General features: G+C 40.8%; 1 protein-coding gene across 1 annotated transcript in view; it reads right to left on the bottom strand.

Moving 5' to 3' along the window:
- REV3L (REV3 like, DNA directed polymerase zeta catalytic subunit) overlaps positions 1-26,015 on the bottom strand; it is a 126,208-nt gene that overhangs the window by 28,330 nt on the left and 71,863 nt on the right. Inside the window, exons 5-14 of the mRNA XM_075268125.1 lie at positions 24,597-24,693; positions 22,702-22,796; positions 17,897-18,001; positions 14,143-14,227; positions 13,474-13,616; positions 13,104-13,232; positions 10,375-10,612; positions 8,375-8,511; positions 3,130-7,291; positions 788-1,704 (exon numbers count right to left, since the gene is read on the bottom strand). Coding sequence (XP_075124226.1) covers positions 788-1,704; positions 3,130-7,291; positions 8,375-8,511; positions 10,375-10,612; positions 13,104-13,232; positions 13,474-13,616; positions 14,143-14,227; positions 17,897-18,001; positions 22,702-22,796; positions 24,597-24,693 — 6,108 coding nt within the window. The remainder of the gene's footprint in view (positions 1-787; positions 1,705-3,129; positions 7,292-8,374; positions 8,512-10,374; positions 10,613-13,103; positions 13,233-13,473; positions 13,617-14,142; positions 14,228-17,896; positions 18,002-22,701; positions 22,797-24,596; positions 24,694-26,015) is intronic.

Raw genomic sequence — 26,015 nt, 5'->3', positions numbered from 1 at the left:
CACGTGAAGGCTGATCTGCATATCTATAAAGAGATGATTCTCTCTGCATTGCTCCATCAGGTTGTGACCACAGAAGTACCATATGTATCTGCTCCAACTAAAGGCCCTTACACAAAGCTATTACTGGCTTAAAAGGCATTATTGAGCTGACAGACTTCCTTTAATAGCAGGCTGCTCTCATTCCAAGACCATATTAAATACTTGTAGTCAATATCCACAAACCTTAAGATGAAAATATATAATACACAAATTTTCTGCTTCTAAACAGGAATCTATCATGATCAAAATAGCTGACCCTGAAAAAGCTCGTGGGTGGGTTAGAAGCTAATGGTATAGTAAACATAACTCATGTGTGAATGTGGAATCTTGCTTCTATGAAGAAAAGCCTTTAGACTAAGGCCCCACGTAGCGAGCTGCAACCAAAAAGCGCAGCGGAAAAGACCGCGGCAGAAATTAATTGCGTTTTTTTCCACAGCGCTTTTCACAGAAAGTTCCCCTGTATTCTAGTGAGTGCTACACCAGTGCCTGGTGTAAAAACGACACTTTTAAGCAAGCTTTATGAAGATGTTGAGCTAGAAAGAAACGTTTCCAGTTCAGAAGCCAGCAGAACTGTGGCTGCGGCACCAGACCAGAATACAGAGTAACCCAAGAAAAGTACAAGATAAATGAAAACAATGTTTACAAATTTAAATTTTTTTTATATAGATTCAGTTTATATGTAAACTGTAAAATGGTGCCCAAAGCAGACTTCCAATCTACTGGATTTGCTACATATAGAGCTACATACCAGATGCCACCGGGGTAAGTAGTAGTATATCAGGAGATGCTTCGCCAATCTTTCTTTCAATGACTGGGGTACTATGCAGACAAACATGTTCGGATTTGTGCCTCTTCTGTTTCATTGGAGTAGGAGAAGGTGTTGCCGCTCTAACTTCACTTTTCACACTCTTCACAGTCTCCTTACAGTCATCTGCCATGTATTCATCATTTGGGGACGCAATCATATTCTCCTCTACCCAGTCCTTGCAGTCCTCAGGAGATGGCTTATTATCTGGACATTCAAGGTTCAGCCAAGGTGTCAGCATTGGTGATGCTGGTGATACAGAAGTATCGGACATTTCATTTTCATTAGTCCTTTGACTTAATTCAATATCTGTTTCCACAGGTGGAGAGTCAGTTAATCCTTCCACACCATCACAGTCTGAGACCAGAAGAGAAGGAGGAGGGCTGGCTATATGGATCTTTACTTTTTCTCCATTCCCTAGCTGATCTTCTGAGCTTGCAGGCTCTGCCAATAAAATCTGTACCTCCTTTGGAGGTAAGCTATTGCAGCCGCTGGGTACTGGAGCTGTCTTGTTATTTTTATTATCATTTGTCTCTTCAATTAAAGGAACTTTACTTGATGTCTTCGAGGACTCGTATAGTTCTTTTGCCTGCAGCCACAGTTGAACCCTCTCGGGAGCAGGTGCATTCTTGCAGGGCATGATCACCAGCTTTTTATCGTCTTCGGGATTCAGTTTATGCTTCTCTTGCTCCATGAGCAATCTGTTCATTCGAGTGGGTGATACTGGCCTGGGGTTTTGCGTCATTGCTGAAAAAGCAGTCTTCCATAGTCTTAGACCTTCCACTGAAAAATCCCCTTCAAACTCAGGAAGATTGTTTGCAAGTTTTGTCTCAATGTTCAGAATGCGGCCGCCAACCTCTCTGCATAGAAACAAGTATAAAATAGATTAACATAAGCAGCTGAAATAAGTAAAGGAAAGAATTGTAATGCTAAAAGCAATAAGTAGGACTCCCAGTGACGATAAAAGCAATAAGTAGGACTCCCAGTGACGATAAAAGCAATAAGAAGGACTCACAGTGACGATAAAAGCAACAAGTAGGACGCACAATAATCTTTGTTCATCTGCCCCTCAAACTACCAAAGACCTAAGGCCCCGTTCAAACGGGGCACGGTATGGCGTATTTTGGTCCTGATTTTGACGCGGGAAGCCACGTCAGAATAGGACCAAAATGCACCTGCTGCAACTGACGTGGCTTCCTGCTCTGGAGTAGGCCCAAATGAATGGGCCTAGTCCGGAGGGTGCTGCTGCGAGGCGGACGCCAGGGGTGAATCGGCCGCGGAATCCGCCTGAAGAAAGGGCAGCTCGCTTCTTTTTTCCGCTAGCGGGAACAGACCGCTAGCAGAAAAAAGAATGCTAGCAGTCTACATAGACCTCTATTGTGAGGGGGCGGATTGTGAGGAGGATTCAGCACCTAAATCCACCCCCTCTTGCCCCATGTAAACAAGCCCTAAGAGACCAAAGTCCAAACTACCTCAGACTACTCCATGAGCTTTCTATTAATGGAGAGGTCCCTCGTGACAGAGGAATTATGCAGTGGCACCTTCACAATTCAGGTGCTGTGGAGGCAGCCATGTCATTCCCTTGAAAGGTATCAGGGGAGCAGGGGGAGACTATGCTCTCTGCCAACAATGGAGAGATCTTAGTTGGTACTTATCAGGTCCTTTATACTGCTGCTGTTGTGAACTGTAGGAGTTTTGCTATCAATTATCCTTGCATTGGCACTAACTTTACTATGCCCTTTTGTGGATAGGGACATCTCCATTTATGTTTGACATAAAATACCTCAAACACATAGGCAGCAGAATCCACATTATGTGACCATGACCTAATAGAGAACTTGTCGCACTGTGATAATGAAGAGTGGACACCAAAAAAGATAGTTTTATGCAAATTAACCTCAATGGTTCAATATATACAATTGTCCAAAGTATCCTGTAAAATTTCTTTTAGTTATTCTCAAATGACAACATTTTTCTTTGGACACTTGGTAAAAACTGATACACAGAAAACATGGCGCATATCAGGAAGGGGTTAAGCAATGTCTCTCACACCGCTATGCTGGTAGCAGGTTGGTGGCAGTTTTCTTTTTATTGTGTGCATTTTTTTATTTTCACTACCTTTTATGATGTACTGGAAAGAAAGAAAGAAATGGATGGAAAAAGGTATACAACTAACAAACATAGGTAGGGCACAGTAAAGGTATATGTAAGTCACTTTTAAGTTGAACCTATGGTAGCACAGCTGAACATTCACATTGTTACAGTTTTTACTATGACATGCTTACTTTGGTTTTTCTGGGGCATCAGAAGGGTTGCTGAAGAATGGTTCTTGATAAATAATTTCCATCAGGTCATGATCCATTAAAGTTGCCATAATTTCGTCCCGGCTAGGTGGAGACATTAGAGGTTTTAAAATGTGCACAGGTCGAGGTGTAGCATTGCCATTCTTCGACTGAGATGGAGAACTCATTGATCTTGGAGAGCTGTCAGGAGTTGGCGTTAATGCACTGTGTCTTGAAATGTATAGTTCTAAGTCTCCGTCCATAAAGTCAACTTCAGGAGAGGAAGCAAGTCCAGTAAAAGAAGAACTGGAAATAGACTGGTGACATCTATTGAGAGCCGTGCCCTTAGTCTCACTACTAGTATCTGTATGAATCCATTCAGACTGTGCTGCATTGAAGGAGGCATTTCTAAAAAGCTGTTGGCTACCCAGCTTACATTTCTTATTCTCGGTTTCTGGCGGTTGGGTGAGAACTGCATCTACTGAGGGTGGATAATAAAAACTTTGAGCAAGCAATCCATTTTTAAGCTGGCTTCCGAGAGCGCTTTTACTGTCGATGGAAGATTTTTCAAACATGTCAGGGCTAAGAGAACTGGGTCTCAAAATCACCTTATGGTCTGAAGCACTGCGGACATTTGGAGGCTCCGTATGTTGGCTTTCCTGTTTTATACGCTCACTTTCTGAAGCACTAGCAGGAAATGGATCACTCAAAAATTTCTGGGGCAAATTTTGATCAGCTGGAATAAACTGACTTCCTGTATATAAACTGCAAAGGCCGGTCTGGCCTACGGCATTGATATCAAAATTGTAGTTATGCTCAGGGGATAAACTTTCTTCCAGCGAATAGCAACTTTCAAATTCGGGGTCAGCAAAAATTGTAGAATTTCCATCAGATGTTGAACTTTTCACATGGCGATCAGCTTGATGTTTAACCGCCACAGTTTTCAAAGTCTTGGCTGCCTTAGACTTTGTGTTTCGAGGAGCCCTTGGTTTTTTGATGGGTGTTGGACATTGTGATTTTTTATTTGTACACTTTGGCTCAGTATGAGCCACTTGACTGCCTTTGAGTTTAGGAATGGACTCTTCGGATGCAGCTGTCTTTTCTTTCTCTTGCTTTTTGTGAAGTAATTCCTTCAGGACAGCGATTCCACAATGGCCATCCAAAATTCCTTGTGAACTTGGTGTTTTCATAGTGTTCTGAAGAGTTTTTGTGCAAGAAAATATGTCAGGCAAACAGTTTTGATTAAATTTCGGAGGAAATTGTGTTCCATCAAACAACTCTCCTTTCTGTTGCCAAGTTGCCATTTTAATAGGGCTTCTCAAAGATGTTACTAAAGAGCTTCGAGGTAGCTGACTTTCCGAAGAGGAGTCACTTTGCTTATTCTGATCTTGGTTACTTGTTACTGGCTGCTGGCTGTTCATTGTGCATGGTAAAAGTTTAGACTGCAACTTCTCAAAAAGCATTGCATCAGGTACACTTTGGGAGTCCCTCAATTTAACAACGGACGCTAAAAGCCTTTTCTGCACTTCTGTGGGATCCTCCTCTTGAGTAAAAGGAGTACACTTTAAGGTAAATTGTGCATTCTGTATTACCTGAGAGGGGCGACTAACAGAACTTGGGATCAAATTTTGAGTTGCGTTTGATTCCTTTGTTTGAAACACATTTGGGACTGGTGCTTTTGCATTATTTATCTTGAATGACTCCGCACCTTGACTTACTGACAGAGGTGATGATGAAAAATGCGTCTCATTCTGAACAACGGTATTGTTCTGGGGATTAACAGAACCAGATGTATTCAAAGATTGTGTGCTTTCCTGCAAGACTTCCTGGTTAATTGAAGATGGGAGCTGTGTAGAGTGAACATGTCCAGAAGAAAATCCAGACAAAGTAAAGCCTCCTGTCTGAGTTTCAGATATTGATTTTGTGGCTTCATCTACTTGAGTACTAGATTGATCTTGTACCAGTGGTTCTGACCCAGCTTTTTCAATTGTTGCTTTATTTCTGCCTTTAATTTTTGTATGTTTTCTTGGTGCTTTTTCACTTTTTTTCTGCCTAGGTTTCCCCCTTTGTCTTTTACTGTCTTTTACCAACTCAAGCTGATTCATTTTGCTCCCTTGCTTGCTTATTGTGGGAGAACTTAAAGGACTCTTTTTTCTGGTTTTGTTTGCTTGGGCTTTTCGATGCCTTCTTTTGGTACAAAGTTCTGCTTCTTTATTCCCTGCAGTTAAGGAATAGGTTTTAAACAGAGGCGTCTCTTCAACGGGACTTCTCTTCAGTTCTTCAGCTTGTGGATCTGTTGGTGACCAACAACGTGGAGGAGACATATGTATTGGGCTTGGACTTCTTTCAGTAAGAAAGCCTAATTTTGACATAACATCCTTGTAGTCTGTATCACAATCTTCTGTTTCAACACTATATGATGGCATTGGAGGTGTAAGAAAAGTATACGTTTTTCTTCTACGTGGAGGTAGAGGTCGATTAACAGTGTCACTCTCTGTCTTTAGGACTTTCCCAGGCTTTTTCTTAGCAGATTTCGGTTTAATTTTTCTTTTATTGTTCTTCTTTGGTACTACAGGATATAATGGGTATTTGGTTGCAGGGGAGTCTGGCACTTTGGGCCAGAATTCTTTTAAAGGTGCCATTTTGTTATAGAACTTAAGTTTTTCATCTGTTAATATTACATGATCTTCACTAGGATCTAGCTTTTCTAATTTTACCTGCATATTTTTCCTTCCTTTAAACCTGTTAATGATTATATATTTTATAATTACTGGTGGTAGCTTATTCGACACTTTTCTACGTTTGCGTGATTTCTGAGGATTACCTGCATATTCATTGGCTTCAACAGAATGAGGTAGATTAATTTTTGAACTGCTTGCTCCAAGGTTTGCTTCCCCATCTTCACTTTCAAAATTGACTTTCCTTTTTGCTCTTAAAGTATACTTATTTCCATAAAGTGCTGATGAAGGGTTAGACTCTGCATTGCCCTCTTCCAATTGACATTCGAAGCTATTGACTTCACATGTGTTTCCTTGAAATGCTCCATCTTCCATCATGACAGCAATGTCACAAGATGGTACTCTGTCAACATCAGGAGGACTTTTGCTGCATGCATTACCTGGAGCATAACTGCTGTCTTTTACTAGTTCTATTTCATTTAAATTGACAGTGCCCTGGGTATCTGAAGAGTCCACGTTGTCTTGCTCCTTGCTTTGACCAGGATCACTTTGTGTATCCTGCATTTTATCTTCCTGATGTGCCACTTCTTCAACCTTTACCTGCTCTTTACTCACAGAGGCTTTTATCTTTTTAGACAGCTTTAACCTTGATGGTTTTTTAGGCTGCTGAGTTTTGCAAGACATCGCTGTAGCTTTCTGTGGCCGGTTTAAACAGTTTGAAAGAACAACACTGGGGAAAAACTTGTAATGGGTCACCTGCTGGTTAACACTGGTCACTTCTGCTTTATGTTCCTGAAATTCTTCATATCGTACCTTCATTTTATTAAGGCTTCCTTCATTCATTTCAGCATCTACAGTCCTATCACAATTTTCGGTTAAGGCAGCATGAGCAAAGTTGTTTGGCGGAACATTACATTTATCGCTTGTGTCGGCAGTTTTTTTAGCTTTGTTATTACTCAATTCAGTGAAATTTCGGTGAGTTCTATCCAAAGTTCCGTCACTGCCATGCCAGCTTAAATGCAAAAAGGAAGCAGCATCCTTTTCTTTCCTAATGCTGGTGAATTTCCTGCACTGCAGATGTCGATTTACTGAGGAAATCCCATCCTCAAAGACATTCTTGTCACTTGCTGAAATAGAGACAATATCATTCATTCCTACCTCTTTGTGTAGGATTTCTGAATGAGCAGAATTGTTAAAAGGTGCGGGATATTTTATATTGTAAGTGCTATCATTTGTAAAAGTGTGAACGGAGAGTTCAGATCCCTTCTCCACAGGTGACTGGGAGAGCTCTTCTATTAAACCCTCTTTTTTTAACACATGAGGAGATGAAAGGGCACTTGTGTGCTGACACTGGAATGCAGTTTTGGCAGAAGATTGTGGCTCCAGCGAAGCAGCATCTTTGTGAAAGATGGAGGTTTTTATTGACAACTTGCTCTTTGCAATGACAGAAGAGTGGGTTAACGTACTTTCATTATTCATGGCATTATCTAAAAAAACAACAAAAAAGGTAACTTTTATTTCTAAATGTATCAAACACTTAAAACTTTTAGTTATAGCATTAAAGGCTAACTTTGTTAGAATTATAACACAGCCCTCTTCACTTCCATGTAAATAGGTTGCTGTTGCAAAAAGTAATAGTTACATAGTTACATAGTAGATGAGGTTGGATAAAGACATTAGTCCATCAAGTCCAACCTATAACCCTACAATAACCCTACAATCCCCTACAGTGTTGATCCAGGGGAAGGCAAAAAACCCCATGAGGCTTGTGCCAATTGCCCTATTTCAGGGGAAAAAATTCCTTCCCGACTCCAAATCTGGCAGTCAGTATAAAACCCTGGATCAACGTGTCCTTAAATCTAGAGACCATAACCCGTTATATTTTTCTCTAATGAATAAGATAAGATAATCCTTTACTAGTGCCACCACGAGGAAATTCAGTGTGTTTCAACAACATGGATAATACAGTAATTTATATAATTCAAGAAAGAACACATACAAGCTCATAGCAGATAGAAAATATACTAGTGGTCATAGCAACTAGGAAGAAAAAAAAAAAAAAAAAAGACTTCAGGATCATTTAGTTCTCTGTGCACAGTGATCTCCGCTTAGCCTTAGGGTGCGTTCACACGATATAAAGTGGAGCGTGATCTGGCACGTCTACGTGTGTCAGCATTTTGCACGCTCAAAAAGATCCCATTGATTTCAATGGGAGTTAAGAGCATATGCAAAATTACGGGCACAAAATAACGTGGCGTATACGCTCGTAACTCCCATTGAAATCAATGGGATCTTTTTGAGTGCGCAAAATGCTGACACACGTATACGTGCCAGCTTGCGCTCCATTTTACATCGTGTGAACGCACCCTTATGTTGATTATACAGCTTGACCATGGTTGGGAGGAAGGATTTCCGACAGCGCTCTGGCTATGCTTTGGCCTCTGTGCAGGCCCCAGCATCAACAATATATTTTAGGGGCACATTTATTATAGTAAACCCTTGCATGACAAATCTCTAATTTGTAAATTTTAAAATGAACATTCACGATACAAAAGAAATGTTCTATTTACCACTGTTTTCATCAGCTGTGCCATCTAACTGAGGTATAGAAAGATCTGCTAGAAACATTTTATTACTGCTCCACTCCATTTCATTGTCTGTGGAGTCCTCCTCTTCTGATGAGCTTTCATTGCTGTTCTTGCCAAAGCTAAAACAAAAGAAAGGTCATTTACAATTCAGTTACAAAAATCACTATAGATATAATTTAGCAGTATTTGAAATCAATCTCATAAATATGCCAGAGAAACAGGGTAACATGATGTTGACCGTAATCCCAGTGTCGATTTCTCTATTATCATACAGTCAGAGGTGGACAGTGTTAAAGAGGACCTTTCATCAGATTGGGCACAGGCAGTTCTATATACTGCTGGAAAGCTGACAGTGCGCTGAATTCAGCGCACTATCGGCTTTCCCGATCTGTGCCCGTGGTAAAGCGCTATCGGTCCCGGTACCGTAGGGCTTTACAGTCAGAAGGGTGTTTCTGACACTTAGCCAGGGACGCCCTTCTGCCCAGCAGCGCCTATCGCGCTGTACTGTGGAGCGGGGAGGAACTCCCCCCTCCCTCTGCTCACACAGTTCATCCATAGACGAGTGTTATCAGGAGAGGGAGGGGGGGAGTTCCTCCCCGCTCCACAGTACAGCGCGATAGGCGCTGCTGGGCAGAAGGGCGTCCCTGGCTAAGTGTCAGAAACGCCCTTCTGACTGTAAAGCGCTACGGTACCAGGACCAATAGCACTTTACCCGGGGCACAGATCGGGAAAGCCGATAGTGCGCTGAATTCAGCGCACTGTCAGCTTTCCAGCAGTATATAAAACTGCCTGTGCCCAATCTGATGAAAGGTCCTCTTTAAAGAACTCTGAATCAACCCCTCCTCCTTGCCTGCTCCTGCTTGACTCCACCCATTTGAACTGACTACACTTATTGCTCGGGAACGGTAGGATCTAGAAAAAAAATTCCAGCTGTACCACAATCAGCATAAGTGCAACTATTAAAAGATGCAAAAAAAAAACAAAGGTGGTGGAAGTGGCACATTAACATTCAATTTAAAGCATAATACTGTATAGCCCAGATAGTGAGCGCTATATGATCCCTCTAACAACTGATTTATAATTAGCTATGCATATAAATATCTGTTTGCTGAGATATAAATGGATTAAAGCTTGTACTTTACAATGTAATACTGCACTGGCCATAGATTTCGATTTTCCAAACATTTGCCAAATATTGGTACATCTTTTTTTCCTCAATTGTATAGTAAGCATATTTGACCACTACCCATACTTGAAGTGAACAATGCCTTGTTACCATCTAATAAACGTAACACAATTATAAGTATTGCAGCAAGCCTTTCAAGGTACGTAAATTACATTCTGTTGGTATATATCCCACCTAACGGCAGTTTAGAAACAAACAGGGAAAAATGTAATCCATTTAACAAAGCTGGTGTCCAAAAACATCTAAAAAATGTTCTTACGACAGTATTTACCTCTAACTAATCACAGTGCCTTTTTTGATACATGTCGCGGTCTCCTTCGCTCTATAGCAAGAATGACGCTGACACAGCAGAGTACTCTCTGCTATCCTGGAGCCCTTTTTCCATCCTACCTCTGTGGTGCCGTGCTTCTTACAGTAGTTCAAGCAGAGCTCTGTACACTAATCTCCTCTGGACATGCTGTAATAGATAGTTTCTGTCATCGGTACAAAAAAAAAGTGTACTGTTTTCTCCACTAAGATTTACGTCTTTCAAGTAAAATTGGAAAAGGAAAAAAACAAAAACTTAAGCTACCATTTGTAAATGTTATAAAAGAAATTATCATTGAAAAAAAAAACCTGTTTCACCAAGGGGCAGCTGGAGTGAGTGACAAATATTAAAAACATAAAATAGTTATTATTGTACAGTATGGTAGCTTTCTGATCCAAGATTAAACTACTGTAAAATACAGGCTGTCATGTAAAGATACATTCAGGCAGAGGCCAGTGAAGAAGAAAGAATTTGTAGATGGATACATACTTTCTTTTACCATCACGTTCTTCCATGTGGCTGTCCCATCTCTGGGACATTAATATGCTAAGCTCCATCTCCTCCTTCTCCACCTGTGGTTCATTCTCCTCATCGTCACTATTCTGCAAGGTGTTGCACCTTGCAGAAAGACTGTGCTGTGATAATCGCCTGGACACATCCACTTGATAGCCATCATCTTCTAGACCAGCTAGTAATTTTATCATGGCTTGATCTTGACTGCTGTCCACTAAGCAAATAAAGAAGAAAAAAAATACATACTATTTAAATCCAAGGAAGCTGAAAGGAGATTCCTTCTTCATTGTGTGGAGTCACAAGGTCTGGAAAAGATCGCTTGTCATACATTTTCAACCCGTCTTCACATTTCATACACCTGTGGAGAGTGCACCTCATTTATGATAGGGTGCATAACTGAGGCACACCCTTCGCTAGGCTGTGCACCTGGAGTAAAATCTACCCCAACTCATTTCGGACATAGATTTCCAGATGCACAAGTTTTCCAGTCGAAAAGATAATAAATTCAGCACATCCTCATAACACTCCTCATTTTAGGAAAGTGGCGTAGGCAGCACAAAAACACCTGTTGCAACTATTTTTGCCATAACTGTTTCAAAATTTTTTATTTTTTTTTGTAGTTCGTGAACCCCATACAGGGGTCACAATGTACTTTTTTTTTCCTATCAGTATGTCTTTGTAGATTGGGAGGAAATACATGCAAACACAGGGAGAACATACAAACACCTTGCACATGTTGTTCCTGGCAGGATTCGAACCCAGGGCTCCAGCACTGCAAGGCTACAGTGCTAACCACTGAGCCACCGTCTTGCCCCAACTGTTGTTTAAAAAGTTGTAAACGCCAGGTTTGCGACTTTTTTTTCTGCCAGAAACCTGGTGTAGAAAGTATACTCAATATGCCGCATTGCCTCCAAAGTGCATCAAGTGATCCCTTTGAGAAGCAGGGAGCGCTTTCTTTACATTTCTACAGTTACAGTTTCCCTTTAAATGTTTAGACCCAATTCAGAAATACATACGGCATGCAATAAAGGGAAGAAAACCATATCAAAGATTTTGCATCCCAGAATAGGTGTTTTTGTACATCAAATTTCATCTCAAAAATTAAAATAATACAGAACTAACTTAACAAACAGATGATGTTTATCTAATTAACCTTCAATGACCGTTACATGTCTGTGGCCATCCCTGTTAGCGCACCTGCTGAAGGGCTCTACCGGGGCCCATTTTGGCTCCATAGAATGCTTATATAAAGAACAAACCAAATGCTTTGCAAGAGACACAATGTTGACATTTGTACACTGAATACTAATGCCTAGGCACTGCAGGGAAATTTTACTCGGCATGAGACCCACAAGGAGCAGCAGCTGTATCTGCAACACAGGGGCATTGATGAATTATATGCTGCATATACTTACGGAAAATCTATAGAAATATTCCTTTTTTTAATCTTGTTTTTAAATATTTAGAGAAAATGAGAGCAGGGCTCATATTGAAGCCATTAATGTTTGACTGCTTATTGAAAGGCGGACATGAAGGACGCTGTGAAATCAGTATTCATCAATCATGTAATTGGAGCCCCTTGATCTGGTGTCTGCCATTTCTATGGCTTATCGGTCTTGGGCTTTTTAGGCCCCAGCAGGCAGAAAACAATAAATCTCTTTACAACACAAATAACTGTTCCCTCTGCTGTCTTACTGGAGAGGGTTAGATAGAATTTAGCTTGGATGAGCACAAATGTTCCAAGCTTCTGGGTGGTCTGCATTTCTGGCAAACCTCACACAGCACTGACAATCAATAAGAAGTGATTTCTGGGATTTAGGATACACATAGCATTAACATACTGATACAGCAAATATCAGGAATATTAATGAAGGTCCTCAACACATAATCCCTCTTGACAACAATATATTGTAGTCATTGTCATTAGAATCATTATGTGAAGACCTTGTGTGCTAAAATGTAACATAGCAGTAAAAAGACCGTGTTCACACGACCATGGATAAAATCAGACATGAAGGATAAAATCGTCATTTTATTCATTTCGCATAAGTGGAGAAGCCGTTTTCAAGAATCCTTCATAAATTCGAGTCCACTGACCAAACCGTAAAAACAGGTCTATCATGCCCGCACTATGGCTGGGACCGCAATTTTCGCCGAACAGAGCGTACTGCGCAGGCGCCGACAGGACGCTGAAGAAGCAAGGGGAGGATACAGAAGACCATAGAGGCGGCGCTGCGGACGGTTTTCGAGCTGCAATGGGGACGCCCCCATCGCTGCTCCTGTGATGGGGACGCCCCCATCGCTGCGAGAGAACTAATTAGCATACCGGTACAAACTGGTATTTTGAACGAACGGCGCGGCGGAGAGCACTTCCAAAGGTAGGAGACGAATAGCCTTTTTAAAGGCTATTCCGACGTGTTAACTAGAAAAAAATGTGTTTTAGTGGTAGAATCCCTTTAAATCTAAAAGGGTAATATAAACCCTAACTAACATTATAAGGCTATGCCCACACTATGACGGATCAGAACAACAGACTGAATAACTGCCAGAATGACAGATGGACCACCTTTTGCCTGCATCCATCATAATTACATCCAATACTGAAACAAAGATGAAAGATTCCTGCACATAGGACTGATAAATAAACAAAATAGAAGAACAAACACTTGAGAACAGACAAAATAGGCATACAAAGCGTTACTTACAGAAGACAGGAGACTGACTCAACCTCTGAGGCATAGCTTGGAAGCACTGACTAGTTTCCATGATGTTTAAAATGGCTTCTTCATCTATCACAGCATCTGTATAGTCTTTATCTCCGCATGGCTCAATTTCTAAAAGTAGAAAACATCACATCACCTTTACTTGTAAAAGGATCACAATATCAGTCTTACAAATATGTAAGATGTTCTACAGGATTCTTTCTCTTATTTAACTTCTTTTTCCTACTCCCTGTTACTGATAATGCAAGTTGAAAGCTAGAAACTCTTGCAAAACACTTAACAACCACCAACCACACTTTTGTGACATGCATATCTCTAGGACTCCCCCATATCGAGAAGTAGAGGGTCTTACTTTCCTGTGGATCACTGTGCACCTCCACTAAGTTAGCTGGTGTGCAAGGAACGGATTCTGACAAGTCCATTTGCGAATGCACGGTTAACTCGGCGGCCAAATCTTCTGACATACTGCTGGAGTCCATCGAGTGTGACAGTGTCCTGTTTTTAAGGAATGATAGGGAAATAACAGATAAGAAACAGCATTGCTACAAAAAGAGCAAGAAAAAGATTAACTAGCTCAACTATTCTACCATACTTTCATTATTTTCAGAGGTCAGTATCTCAGCTCTGTATTTATCGCACATAGAATTTATGTGAGTTTTCCCACTATACTGGATGGAAACCGATTCAATTCATCTAACACTCTTTTAGTCAAATAATACTTTATAATATTGCTTCTGATCCTTCCCCATATTAGTCCTAAAGACCCTTCACAGTCTCAATAACTGGCTTGTATAAATGTGCAAAAGATTACAAGCTCGAGAAGATACAGTATATAATCTTCCTAAAGAAACCTAGCTCATGTAAGAAGCTCATGCTATGGTCCATAACAATGCAAGCAAAGCACTTTAGATGGCATGTTATGTATGTGTACTTGGATGTTAAAACTCAGTAAAAAGGTGACAAAGTTCTTCACAGAGGGCATTCTTTTACCTGCCTTGCTTGTAAGAGGTCTTTTACTTACACTGAGAAGTCATTTTGTTTCAGAATTTCTTTAAGTCTTTTCTGAAAGATTTTTTCACTTTCTGTCACAGCCATAAATCCACGATCTTAAGACATAAAAGCAAGGCAAAATTACTCAATACAAAAAAACGCTCCAAAACATATTTCAAGAGTTTACAATAAAACAGATTTCTAGGTTCACAAAGACCCATTCCCTCAGTGTACAGTATGTGTGGAAGTCTTAATACGCTACTATTTATTACTGGTGATTATCCAAGATGATGGTTAGTGTGAACTCTTCATTAAAGCGTAGTGCTGTAATATGGTATAGTGGCTGTACTCCGTAGTGCAGCTCAGTTCCATTCATTTCAATGGGACTGAGCTGCAGTATGCCCATGTGACCAAAGGATGTCATGTCACTGCCTGAGCAGAAGTGCAGCTCAATATCATTGTCCTGGACAACTACTTTAAAGGGGTTTTCCGGGCAGAAAATATTCTTTTTAGAAAGGTGTGTTAGTGCTAGTGATGGGTTAATAAGTACACCCATATACCTTTTAACAGTGTATGAAGTGATTCCTGGGTGTCTCTGATTGCTGCTGCATCCTCTGTTTGTGTGCATGGTGTAACTTCCTGCTGTGCTGCTTCCTGTGTAGCTGCTGCACTGACTCCCTCTCACTCAGCCCCCCTCCTCTCTCACTCTGTTACAAAACCCTTCCTGTCTCACTAGCCTAGCCCCTCCTACCCTCCCTGTCTCTAAGCCTAGCCCCTGCCACCTTCCCTCTTACTAACACTATCGATCCCGCCCATTACTAGAAACCCTCCCCCATCTCCTTAACTAACCTATTCCGCCCACTGCTAAAAGACAGGAAGAGGAGGAGGAGCCATTCCCTGGACACAGGAAGGCTTGGTAAGTATTGATGGCGATAGGGTAGGGAGAGTAATGGTGAAGTTCCGTTTTGGAAGTGCTGAAACAGAGCCATCACCTGATTATCAGAAAGTGTCCCTGGAGCAATCACATGACTGCTCCAGGGATATGGGTAATTATAGATTTTTTTTTAAATTGAAGTAAAGTAGAAGTTAGGTCGGGGGGAGGGAGTTTAGGGGGTTAATTTTCAGTTTATCCTGGACTACCCCTTTAAGTTGACCATATATCTAAAGTGGGGATTCCCAAAATGCTTAAGACTCATACAGTTGTTGGCTGAAAGCTCTACTGGTAGAAGTTTAATCTCCAAAAACAAAAAAGATGAAAAAGCTGAAATTCAATTGGTTGATCTTTATCTCACTAGATATCCACTGTCTCGAAAAGTTGGAAGGCCCTCTTATACCTGGCACACAAAGGAGGAAGCAGCAATCCAGTGTAAAGCAAATCCATGGATACATTTTATTCAAGCAGTTTACAGCACACCTTACACATGAGATGGTTGGCTGAACCCAACACAATTGCTGGGTTTGGGAGAGATCTCATCTAATATGCCTGCTATTTCTTGTAATAGAAGTCAGCACTGACTGACTTCCTGTTGGGCCTGGGCTTGCACAAGCAGCTGATCTGAACAAATATGGATGCAAAACATGGAAAGATGTGAATTACGCACACTGCAGCAAAATAAGGGGTGATTGCTTAGGCCCCACACTACAGAAATGCAGCGTTTTGTGTTGCAGATTTTTCTGTGGTATTTTGAGCCAAAGTTAGGAATGGATTTAACACAAGTGAAACATCTAAGAGCTTCCTTTATATTTTCCATTCCTTTTCAAGCCAATCTTGACTTTGGTTTAAAAAACACGGCAAAATGAAGCTGGACGCAGAGAACACTACTGTTCGAGTCATTAATGCATTTGAGAAATGGACAGAAAGTCCCAAAATGCGTTGTGCTCGATTTTGTGAATAAAGTTTGAGATCTGTTTCCAACTACACGAAGTATGACCCATCATCCACCTAAGTGCGCGTGTTGTCCTGTCAATCCTATGGGTAACTGACCCTGTTGTACTAGTAAGGGTGGGTTCACATCTGCGCCCCGGTCTCCGTTTTGCAGGTTTCTTGCCCGAAATTGGACAGGAGACGGAAACCTGCAGTCATTTTTCAAACCCATTCATTTGTATGGATTTGGAAAGTGTCCGGCTGTGAGCGTTTTGTGCTCTCCGTGGTGAAACAGTTTTTTTTTTTTTTTTTAACTGGACACAAAGTCGGACATGCAGGACTTTGTGTCCGGTTAAAAAAAAAAAAAAAAAAAACGCTTTAGCCGCGGAGAACTCAAAACGCTCACAGGCGCTCACGGCCGGGCAGTAGCTGCCAGGTTTCCATATTCTGTTGGCAGAATACGGAAACCTGAAAATGGAGATTGGGCGCAGGTGTGAACCCGCCCTAAGACTGTAGATGGTCAATGATCAAAAGTTTGCTCTAGTGGAGAAGAGTGAAAATATTCATAAGTAACCAATACTGAAGAAATTCAAGAGCAAGTAAGCATCGTCTATGGGGTAGAGAGATATGTAGAATTTTAAAGGGACTTGCCAGAATATGCAATCAATATAAGCTTAGTGAGATATCTGTCTCCTAGCACCCACACAGACTGAAGGAGCCATAGAGCGTCATCCATTTTCAAGTTGTTTTGCCTAGTATTGCCCCTCAGTTTAGTTCATTTTAAAAGGACTGAGTGACAGTAAGCAGCAATATTAGGCCAAGAACAGCCACTAAAAAAAAAAAAAAAAAAAAAAATTACCAAACTGTTTTTTCAAACAAATAAGGGAATGTGGCACTTGCTGCACACAATATAGAATACACCCTTCAGTCAGTCAGCTGAGTGGTGGAGCTGCTGCGAGGCGACTTTGATAACCCATTGTAGGGTTAGAACATCAATGTCAAATTTCTAGAAAACCCCTTTAAACCCACAATTGGCCATCCATTTTGAAAAGATTTAAGGATTTCCCTTGAATATGGAACAAGTTAGAATACTACTTATAACTGTGACTGAGAGAATGAGAGAGAGTTTGAGGTTTGCGTTGAACAACCGTTCAAAAACCGCTCCAAAAGCAGCTTCAAGAATTTCTCCCTGAAATTCAATGGGAGTTACATAGGTTATTTTTTTCAGTGCTATGGGACAGAAAAAGTGCTCCTTAAAAAACCCTCATAAAACAGCTGTTTTTTTTTTTTAAATCTTGACAAAAGAAGCAGTGTGAACCCACCCTTACATGAATAAGCATTATGCCTGTATAATCCATTGCTAAGAATTAAAGACGGTGCCAGTCACATGACTTCCATATGTCAATAAACCATGCATATCTCCTGAATCATACCACCCTGGTACTAACTGAACGTTCAACGCCACATGATGTGTACCTCGTGAGGTAGGGTCACTGACACAGTGTTTAATCCACTATAGGGGTTGTAGCAGTGGCAATCGCTTTCTATGTACCGTCTATAGTGATCTTACACAGTCAATTCTCAAAAAGCATCCTTTCTACTGATAGAGAGAGGAAGAGTTACAGTATTTCATCATTTCTATAAAATGGCAATGGTGACTATATCAATACTCAGAAAATCCAACTAAATGAATGCCATGATCGATACTATATGCTGCAACATGTCACATGCAACTTGCATCTAGGCCGCCTGATACAGGATTGTTTAGTTTGGAAGCTTTATGAAGAATTGAGCGTGCCTTAATGCAAAGTCAGAAACAATTTCAATCTTACACTGGCACGGACTGAGTTTTTAATCTAATAAACAAGAAGTTCTCACTTTCATCTAATGACATTTCTATTAGTATCTATACACTGTTTACCTTGTGAATCTGGATGAGCGATCTGGGAAGATTGTTGCTTCTCTCTACGACGTTGTTTCTCATCTTCCCATATTGCTTGCAGACCTGGATTCTTTCCTATCTGAGCTGTAGGATTAAAAAAAAGAAACCTTTGTTGGTCTACTTAATTGAAGTTGCTGTAGGCTATCTAGGTGTGTAAAAATCTAAACCTTTAGGGTATGTTCACACTTCATACGCAGCAAAAGTACAGAACTATGCAAATACACAAAATTTTACAAAAATCTGCTGCATACACCATCACTTCTAAATTTCCTATATTACCATTACTGCAGATTTCACACTTTTTTTTACAGTTAAGAGCAAACTCCATGGAAGAATCTGGAGTATAATCTAAGTATTTCCATGTATTGATACATGCCAATTTTCTTTGATCACGGTGGGAAAAATTGCAGCAAATTAATGTATTCTTACGACTGCCCCATAAGGCTGTGTTCACAAGAAGGAATCTGCCGCAGATTTGGGGACAAGTGACTTTAATTGGTCGTTAACAAATGGGCGTTAAAGGCAATTAAAGAGACAGTAATACTTATAGACACAATCTGATAGGTATAGCTTTTATTCAATAATGCCCAAATGCCTTGGAGATCCCCTCAAACCTACCAAGGTGAACTGGGAACAGGACATGGAGCCTTTTCTGAAGAAGGTATCATTGAAGGAAGAACACATGTTAAAGCGAGTCAGTAATAAATTGGTTTTAAACCTAAAATCTACAGTTTCCGTTTCCAGCTTTGCCTCTGTAATTCAGTGTTGTTCCACTGTTATTAATATACAAATGACCGTCCCTTAGCTTGCTTTTGGTCTCAGCTCTATATTTCTTCCCCTACATCCCTCCCAGTGCGGCTCTCCATTACTTGACTGATATTGATTTACGCAGTTACCAACATTAACATTGCTCCTGGCAGGTGCAGGACTGACTGTATTGTGTAGGCCTGTGATGTCAGCCTAGACCTGGAACAAGGGGAATGCTGAAACTGGAAAGTAGGAAGCAAGATGTCAATCAAGTAAAGGATGGCAGAGCTGGGTGGGATGTAGGGAAGGGAACCTTGAACGGAGAGGCAAGCTAAGATATGTGCTCTATTCCTCTCATCTGTTTATGAATAAAACAGCAATTTACATGAAAATGGGACTCCAAAGTGGCAGAGACCTATTTGGAAACTGTAGAATGACCTCTACAAGGTACTGTGATAAGCTTTATAACCAACTTACTGCTGACAGACTTCCATGTAAGTATTGTCCTTAGAATTGTTGCTGTATATAACGTGCTATGAAATTGTACTGAAATACTGTAATAAACTTGCCACTGCAAAAAGGACCAAAAATCAGGTGTTATCGCTTTGGCCTGTATACAGCCTTCAACCTTTACATTGCAAATATTAAAAATCAGGAGAAAAATCTGCTGCAATAAATGACATGTTTCTGGTTCAAAAAACGCCGTACAGGTCACAGCGCTATAGCTTTCAGTTGTCGCATATGGAAAATATTTCCTTAATACAAAATGCTGCTACTGTAGATCGCAGTGGTTTGAAACACAGAGTTTGCAGCAGTGATCTCACACCGATCCCTGTCTGACTTAACACTTGTGCAAGAAAAAAAAGTAGAAGTCGTCCATAAAAATCAAATAGTTGAGCAATCTTCCAATTGATGCCTAGTAAAGGCGGATACTACACTTTCCCCTTTCCCTATGTTTTACAAGTTTTCCTTGTTGATTTTCTTCGTTTTAAATAATTTGCCATAATTTCTGCAATTTTCATATTGGCAACTAGATGTCAGTACAACTGGCTACACTACAGATTGGTGTACAAGCAAACAGCACAAAGCAAAACGTATTACTATTAGTATGCGGAAAGTCAATGACAGATCTGCAAGTCCACTGTATTGTCTGAACCAAGAGCAGGTTTGCAAAGTAAATGAGTATAAACAGCTGACAGGGCATCTAGCAGGTTAACCTGGAGAGAACTGGTCATGTCACGTTAATAATTTCAATGTGCCCTACTGTAAAAATACATCTTAGGTTCACAAGGCTATGTCCTGGCTGGGAAACAAGGTCTGTGAATCGTGTACATTTATCGGCCCAACTGAATTCAGTATGTCAGTTCAGCTCAGCCAAACCACATGGGGCCAGTACATGTGGACGATAATGGACTACGTATCCCAGCGCAAGCATAGCTGTGTGAGCCAGCCTTAAATAAGCCAAGATACCGGATGAGTTTGGTCTATCAATGATGCTAATGATTCCTGTTCCCTGAAATCTAAACCCTGTTATAATGAAACATGCTGTCACCTACAGCATCTCTGCTCAAGTTTTCTCGCTATCCCTACTAACCGATAACCTCTGTAAAAGCTAAGAAAGGCAGGGCTGGGAAGAAACAAAAAACATGTTGTATTGAGTAAAATACCAACTCCTCGAAAAGTTTCATGTATAAACCAATGCAAAGCTTCTACATGATGCAGAAATGTGTAAAAACATCTGTACATCCTCATGAAAGTCAGAATCATAATAGTATTTCTATGGTTTTCATGACTGCACTCGAGAACTTTAAAGTTCTTAAAATTTTCTGCTTTCACAGGACGTGTGTCAAAGAGAACCTTTCACAACCTCCAACAAGTCCAGTTCTTTACATCATTTAATAGGTGCTGCTGCACTGATTCCAGCAGAGTTGCATTTTTTTTCTTGTCCCCACTATTCCAGACCAGTAAGTGCTGTTCGTTTTAATGCCCAATAAGCTATTTAGGCTCTGTACTGTCAGGAGGGCAGTGTCAGACGGGAGCAGGCAACAGGTTGGGATTCTGAACTCTGACACTGGCTGCCTCTGATTGGTGCTCTGAATCACTCCCCCTGTCTGACACTGTCCTTCTGACATTACAGAACTTAAACAGCACATCAGATACCAAAAAGAACTGAACTTATTGCTCAGGAATGGTGGAGACTAGAGAGAAAATTCCAACTGCACTGGAATCAGTGGAGCTGCACCTATTAACAGATATTAAGAACTAGAATTGGTGTAGGTGGTGAAAGGTCCTCTTTAAAGCATTGATGAAATGTCATTTCTCTTTGCTTGAATTTCTTACCGTAATGTGAATTAGAATTGTAGTTCAATAGGGCTAAACACTGCATTGAACAGTGTAACAATCTCACCTCTTTACAGCACAACCAATGGTCTCAAACACAATACGAAGGTAAAAATTTACACAAATTAACTTTTTCATTTAAAACCATTCCCTGTGACTTCCTTGCGAAGCTGAAGCAATGTCAAGAGTGCAAAGCCTCGAATCTAAAGTCTAAAATATATTCTGGTGTTCACAAAACTTTATGTTTTACTTAAATTGTAACTAAACTTTCGGGTAACGTTTGATTTTCTGGCAGCATCTGTGTTCGTCATTAATACGTCTTGTAATTCACCTTATCAACACATATTGGCTCCTTTCTGTGAAATCCTGCACTGTTTCACTCCTTCCTTTTCTTCTCTATTGAGAGCTGTTCCCTGCTTCCTATTGTGTACAATTTAGGGGCTATGTGAAGTGAAGAGAAGAGAAAGAGAGGGTGGGGGAGGGTCACTTCAAATGGCTATATCTCAGGCACTATATGAAGTAGAAACTTACATTTGGTGTTGTATAGAAATAAAAAGAAGATTCTCATTTGATGATATGATCTAAGAAAACATAGCCGTCATTCTTCATATAAATATCCCAATCCGGACTCTGTTTTTTATGGAAATAATTCAGGTAGAATATCCATATGACACCAAATGCAATTTTTAGTTTTATAATTTTTAGTTTTATAATGCCGGAGATATAGCCATTTGAAATGCCCCTCTCCCTCCCTCATTATCTCTTTATTTCACACAGCCCAGTACTCAGTACACAATGAGAAAATGATAAGCAGGGACAGCTCGAAATAGACAAGAAAGAGTGAAACAATGCAGAATTTCATAGAAAGGAGACAAAATTTGATAACGTATAGAGATGAGCGAACACTAAAATGTCCGAGGTTTGAAATCCGATTCGAACAGCCGCACACTGTTCGACTGTTGGAACGGATTTCGAACCCCATTATAGTCTATGGGGGGGGAAATGCTCGTTTCAGGGGTACGCAAAATTCGATAAAATCATACTTACCAAGTCCACGAGTGACGGTTGGGCTGGATTCTGCTTAAAGTCTTCTCCCGGCGCAGGGTCCCCGCGTCTTCTTCCGGGTGGAATTCACTCTGCCTGGGCATCCGGCCTAGGCAGAGCCGACTGCGCATGCGCGGGCATGCACGCGCATACACATGCATGCGCAGTCGGCTCTGCCCAGACCAGATGCCTAGGCAGAGTGAATTCCACCCGGAAGAAGACGCGGGGACGCAGTGCAGAGAAGACTTCGGAAAGGTAAGAGAAGAACCAGCGTTGATTGGCACAATGTATAGCATTCTGCCAATCAACGTTGGTTCTGCATTGAACCTTAAACTTCGAACAGCTAGTAGTGTTCGATCGAGTACGAGTATTTCGAATACCGTAGTATTCGATCGAACACCTACTCGATCGAACACTACTCGCTCATCTCTAATAACGTATACTAAAAAATTTATTAGTGACAGAAAATAAAAACTATTGAATGAAAAGGTGCAGCCAAACTTCTAATTTGTACATTTGTACATTATAACGAACCTGATCTGTGGGTTATAATACATGGATGATCTTACAAATTTTCTGCCATGTTATTAAAATCAATATAAAAAGCTGAAAAAATAATGTAACAATTGCTAGAGGTAGATGAAAAAACATACCCTCAATTTCTTGGCGGTTCAAAATATCAGCAGCTACAGCATCCACCTCCAACTCACAGGTACTTTGTGGTCCTACTCCCTCCAACATTAAAGAGCTGTAAGAGACATGACATGGCCACTAAGTAGATACAAAGCAGAACAAAACATCCAGAGTGTAACAGAACAACACTATAAAATGATAACTGAACAACCCAACATAACATACGAGACCCCTCCAACCAAAAAAAATTCCAGCATTTACTTTCCAATCTTCCTACATACACTATAGGGCAATAGAGGGGATGATATTTCCCTCCACACAAGGAGGAAATTATTTGTATCAAGGAGAACATCTTCATGTCTGCCCCATTCTCTTCAAGCACCCTGAAAGCAAAAAATATCAGGAAAATCACCAAAGTGGGGGTTAACTTATGGCCAGCTTTAAATAATGGATATTTTATTGATGGCCATTTCATTTGATGCATCAGCTAGTTTACCCAGAATCAATACTGCTGCCACATTTGTGGGTCAATCTGGGGGACGATCTTATTGCCACATCTGAGGGTCAATCTAAGGCCAGCTTTAAGTAATGGCGATTTCAATAGACAAGTATTTCATTGATGGCCATTTCATATAAAACAGAGAATTACACAGAATCAATATTGCCATATTTGCTATCCTTATTTTAACCTTTTTATTCTGAACAGGTTCATAGTTCACAATACATTTAAGGAGCTCTGGAGCTCCAACCTGTTACAAAGCCCCCAATCCTGGTTAGCTAAAGAGCTGCAAGATGCTCCCTGCCAACATAATTCATATCAGTAAGCACCATTCCAGAGGGACCCTTAGGCACCTCTGTATTTGTATGGGCACCTCTAAACCCATGCATCTTCCAGCCTTCTTACTAATTCAGTCAGGCAGCCTGTGAGAGATTTTTTTTTCCATATGGACAGTTCTGAACCTACTCTTTTACACATATAAAATACATTTCCCATAGTCTTTCTATACCATCAGCCACATGGTTTCACCCCTGCCTGAATCAGTGTGCATTCTCACTAGTCCTATTATCTTCTAAGATGATATCACCATGCAGTTGCTAGCTCTACAGATATAGCAAAGTTTAACTTTTGGCTATAGGTAGGGCGTATTGGGGAAATTTAAGATTGGCATGTAGGGCTAGTTGTGCCAGAATTACTAAGGGACTCTAGTCTCTTAATCAATCTGACATACCTTGGGAGATCCTGTGCCCCACAATTGAAATATAGGCCAGTTGGGGACTGGACTAGACTCTTGGTATAATTCACACAAGTTAAGGCTGGTCTTACACGACCGTAGTGTTTCTGTGGTCCGCAATTTTCTGATCAACAACTCTAAATTTAATTTCGAAAATTAATTCCGCAGACGTCCGTGTCCATAGGCACGCACCCATAGAATTCTATGGGACAATCCATGCCGTGCCATGATGTCCATTACTTTGCAGACCTGCGGTATTCAGTGCAGACCCTGGTCACAGCACGACACACCACGGATAAAATATCTGGTGGTGTAAGAAGCCACACTGAATACAATGTGTCCGCAATTGAGAACCCACAATTGCGGACCAAACTTACTGTCGTGTAAGACCAGCCTAACTCCCTGCCCCGCTCCACCCGCGACAAGTACATGAGAGAAACAAGGTGATAATAAAGTACACACAAAGATATATCCAGATGCCTAAGAGGTCTATTCACCTCTTCAACAGAATATGAGTGTATTGTGTAGCCACTGGGAAGTGGTTTATTACCGAGGGAACAAAGCCTAAAAGAATGAAATTGACAGCTAGCAAGGTCATAATTATCGTCTACATGTTTGCTTAAAAACCACAATTACATAACAAATTATAGCACAAAGCAAGTGAGACGTTCATGTTTACCAACCTTGGGATTTCATCTTCATCCCACTGCACTAAGGTGGCACTGAAGGAACTTCCTGGGAGGGTATCTTTCAGTACTTTCAGATCTTGTGAGACATCTCCTAAACAAAGGAAAATGCAGGAAAACTTCTCAAGAGTTGTCGATGCCAGAATACATAACAGTCTGAACATTTGCCATATTGCTAGTGCTTCCATGAGAAATATTCTCCTCTTCCTCTCAGATACAGTGAGAAGAGAACTGCAGCTTCAGGTAAGTGATTTCTGTACCGTAGCTGCCAGTTGGTGGAAATTGTGGTTAACAATGATGGGGTATTCTAGCTGGCAATGTGGTCTTTGACTGAAACTGGGAGCCTTGTGCCTTAAAGGGGTTTAGATTTTTCATATTAATGACCTGTCTACAGAATACGTTATCAGTATGTGATCCAGTGCATAGGTCATTATGAAAAACCTCTTTAAGAGAGACATTGAGGCTTGAGATGGAAAGGCTGTGGCTATCATAAGGAAGGCATAGTCGCTGTCACTCTGATTGGCAATAGGAGGCCGTGCCTTGTACTGGGAGTAGAATGGGGGTACGGTGTAACACACCACTCAGCAGCTGAAGAGGTTTATGACTGACACAAGCTTTCAGCTTCCTTTTTAAAAAGGAAGTTGTGCAGCAGTTCTGATGTGCCTTATAAAGAATAATATAACCATCTACTATATAACAGAATATGCGATATTGACTGACAATTTCTGTAAACTGCTGCAGAATATGTTGCCACTATACAAGCAAGGAAATAAATAAATATGCCACATAATATGCATATTATCTACATAGAAGCCAATTGAGGAGGATCCTTATTGTACATCTGTATGAGATCCAGATCAAACAATACGTATTTCATTCTGAATTTCAATGTCCAGACACAGGGTTTCACATAAAGCTGACATTTTTGCCCATGTGTGCCTAGTGTATAGCCATATTTTGTGTGGTAGAAAAGATATTTACTCATGTATGTCAGTCTGTAACTGTGTTTCTCTATGGAAAACCCATACTGGGTGGGTTCCCTGCTGGTGGAAGAGAAAGAGTAGGGTTGGGATACAGGTAGGAATCCTTGAGAACAACCAGACATTACTTTCTTATTTTTGGGCCTGTTCCTTTTAGGCAAGAGATGGTCACAGGGACCTAGATTTCTAAGCATCTTCCGCAGTCTCAGACACACACCAAGACTAAGTGGTGGGTGCACGTTATAAGATAAAATGTTCTGGATCCTTGTCCTTTAGAGAATACTTAGCCGACTGTAAGTCCTACAAACAGCTCCATGGAAACACGAATTCAGAGCAAGCTTAGCATGACTTAGTAGTGTATGACCAGAGCGAACGCCAAATCATTTCCAGATGCACTAAGTGACAGGCCGCAGCCTGGAGGTGGAGCAGCTGCTAT

Source organism: Leptodactylus fuscus, chromosome 3 (genome assembly GCF_031893055.1).
Source record: "Leptodactylus fuscus isolate aLepFus1 chromosome 3, aLepFus1.hap2, whole genome shotgun sequence".
Classification (NCBI taxonomy): Eukaryota; Metazoa; Chordata; class Amphibia; order Anura; family Leptodactylidae; genus Leptodactylus; species Leptodactylus fuscus.
This window is presented reverse-complemented; position numbering and strand designations above follow the sequence as displayed.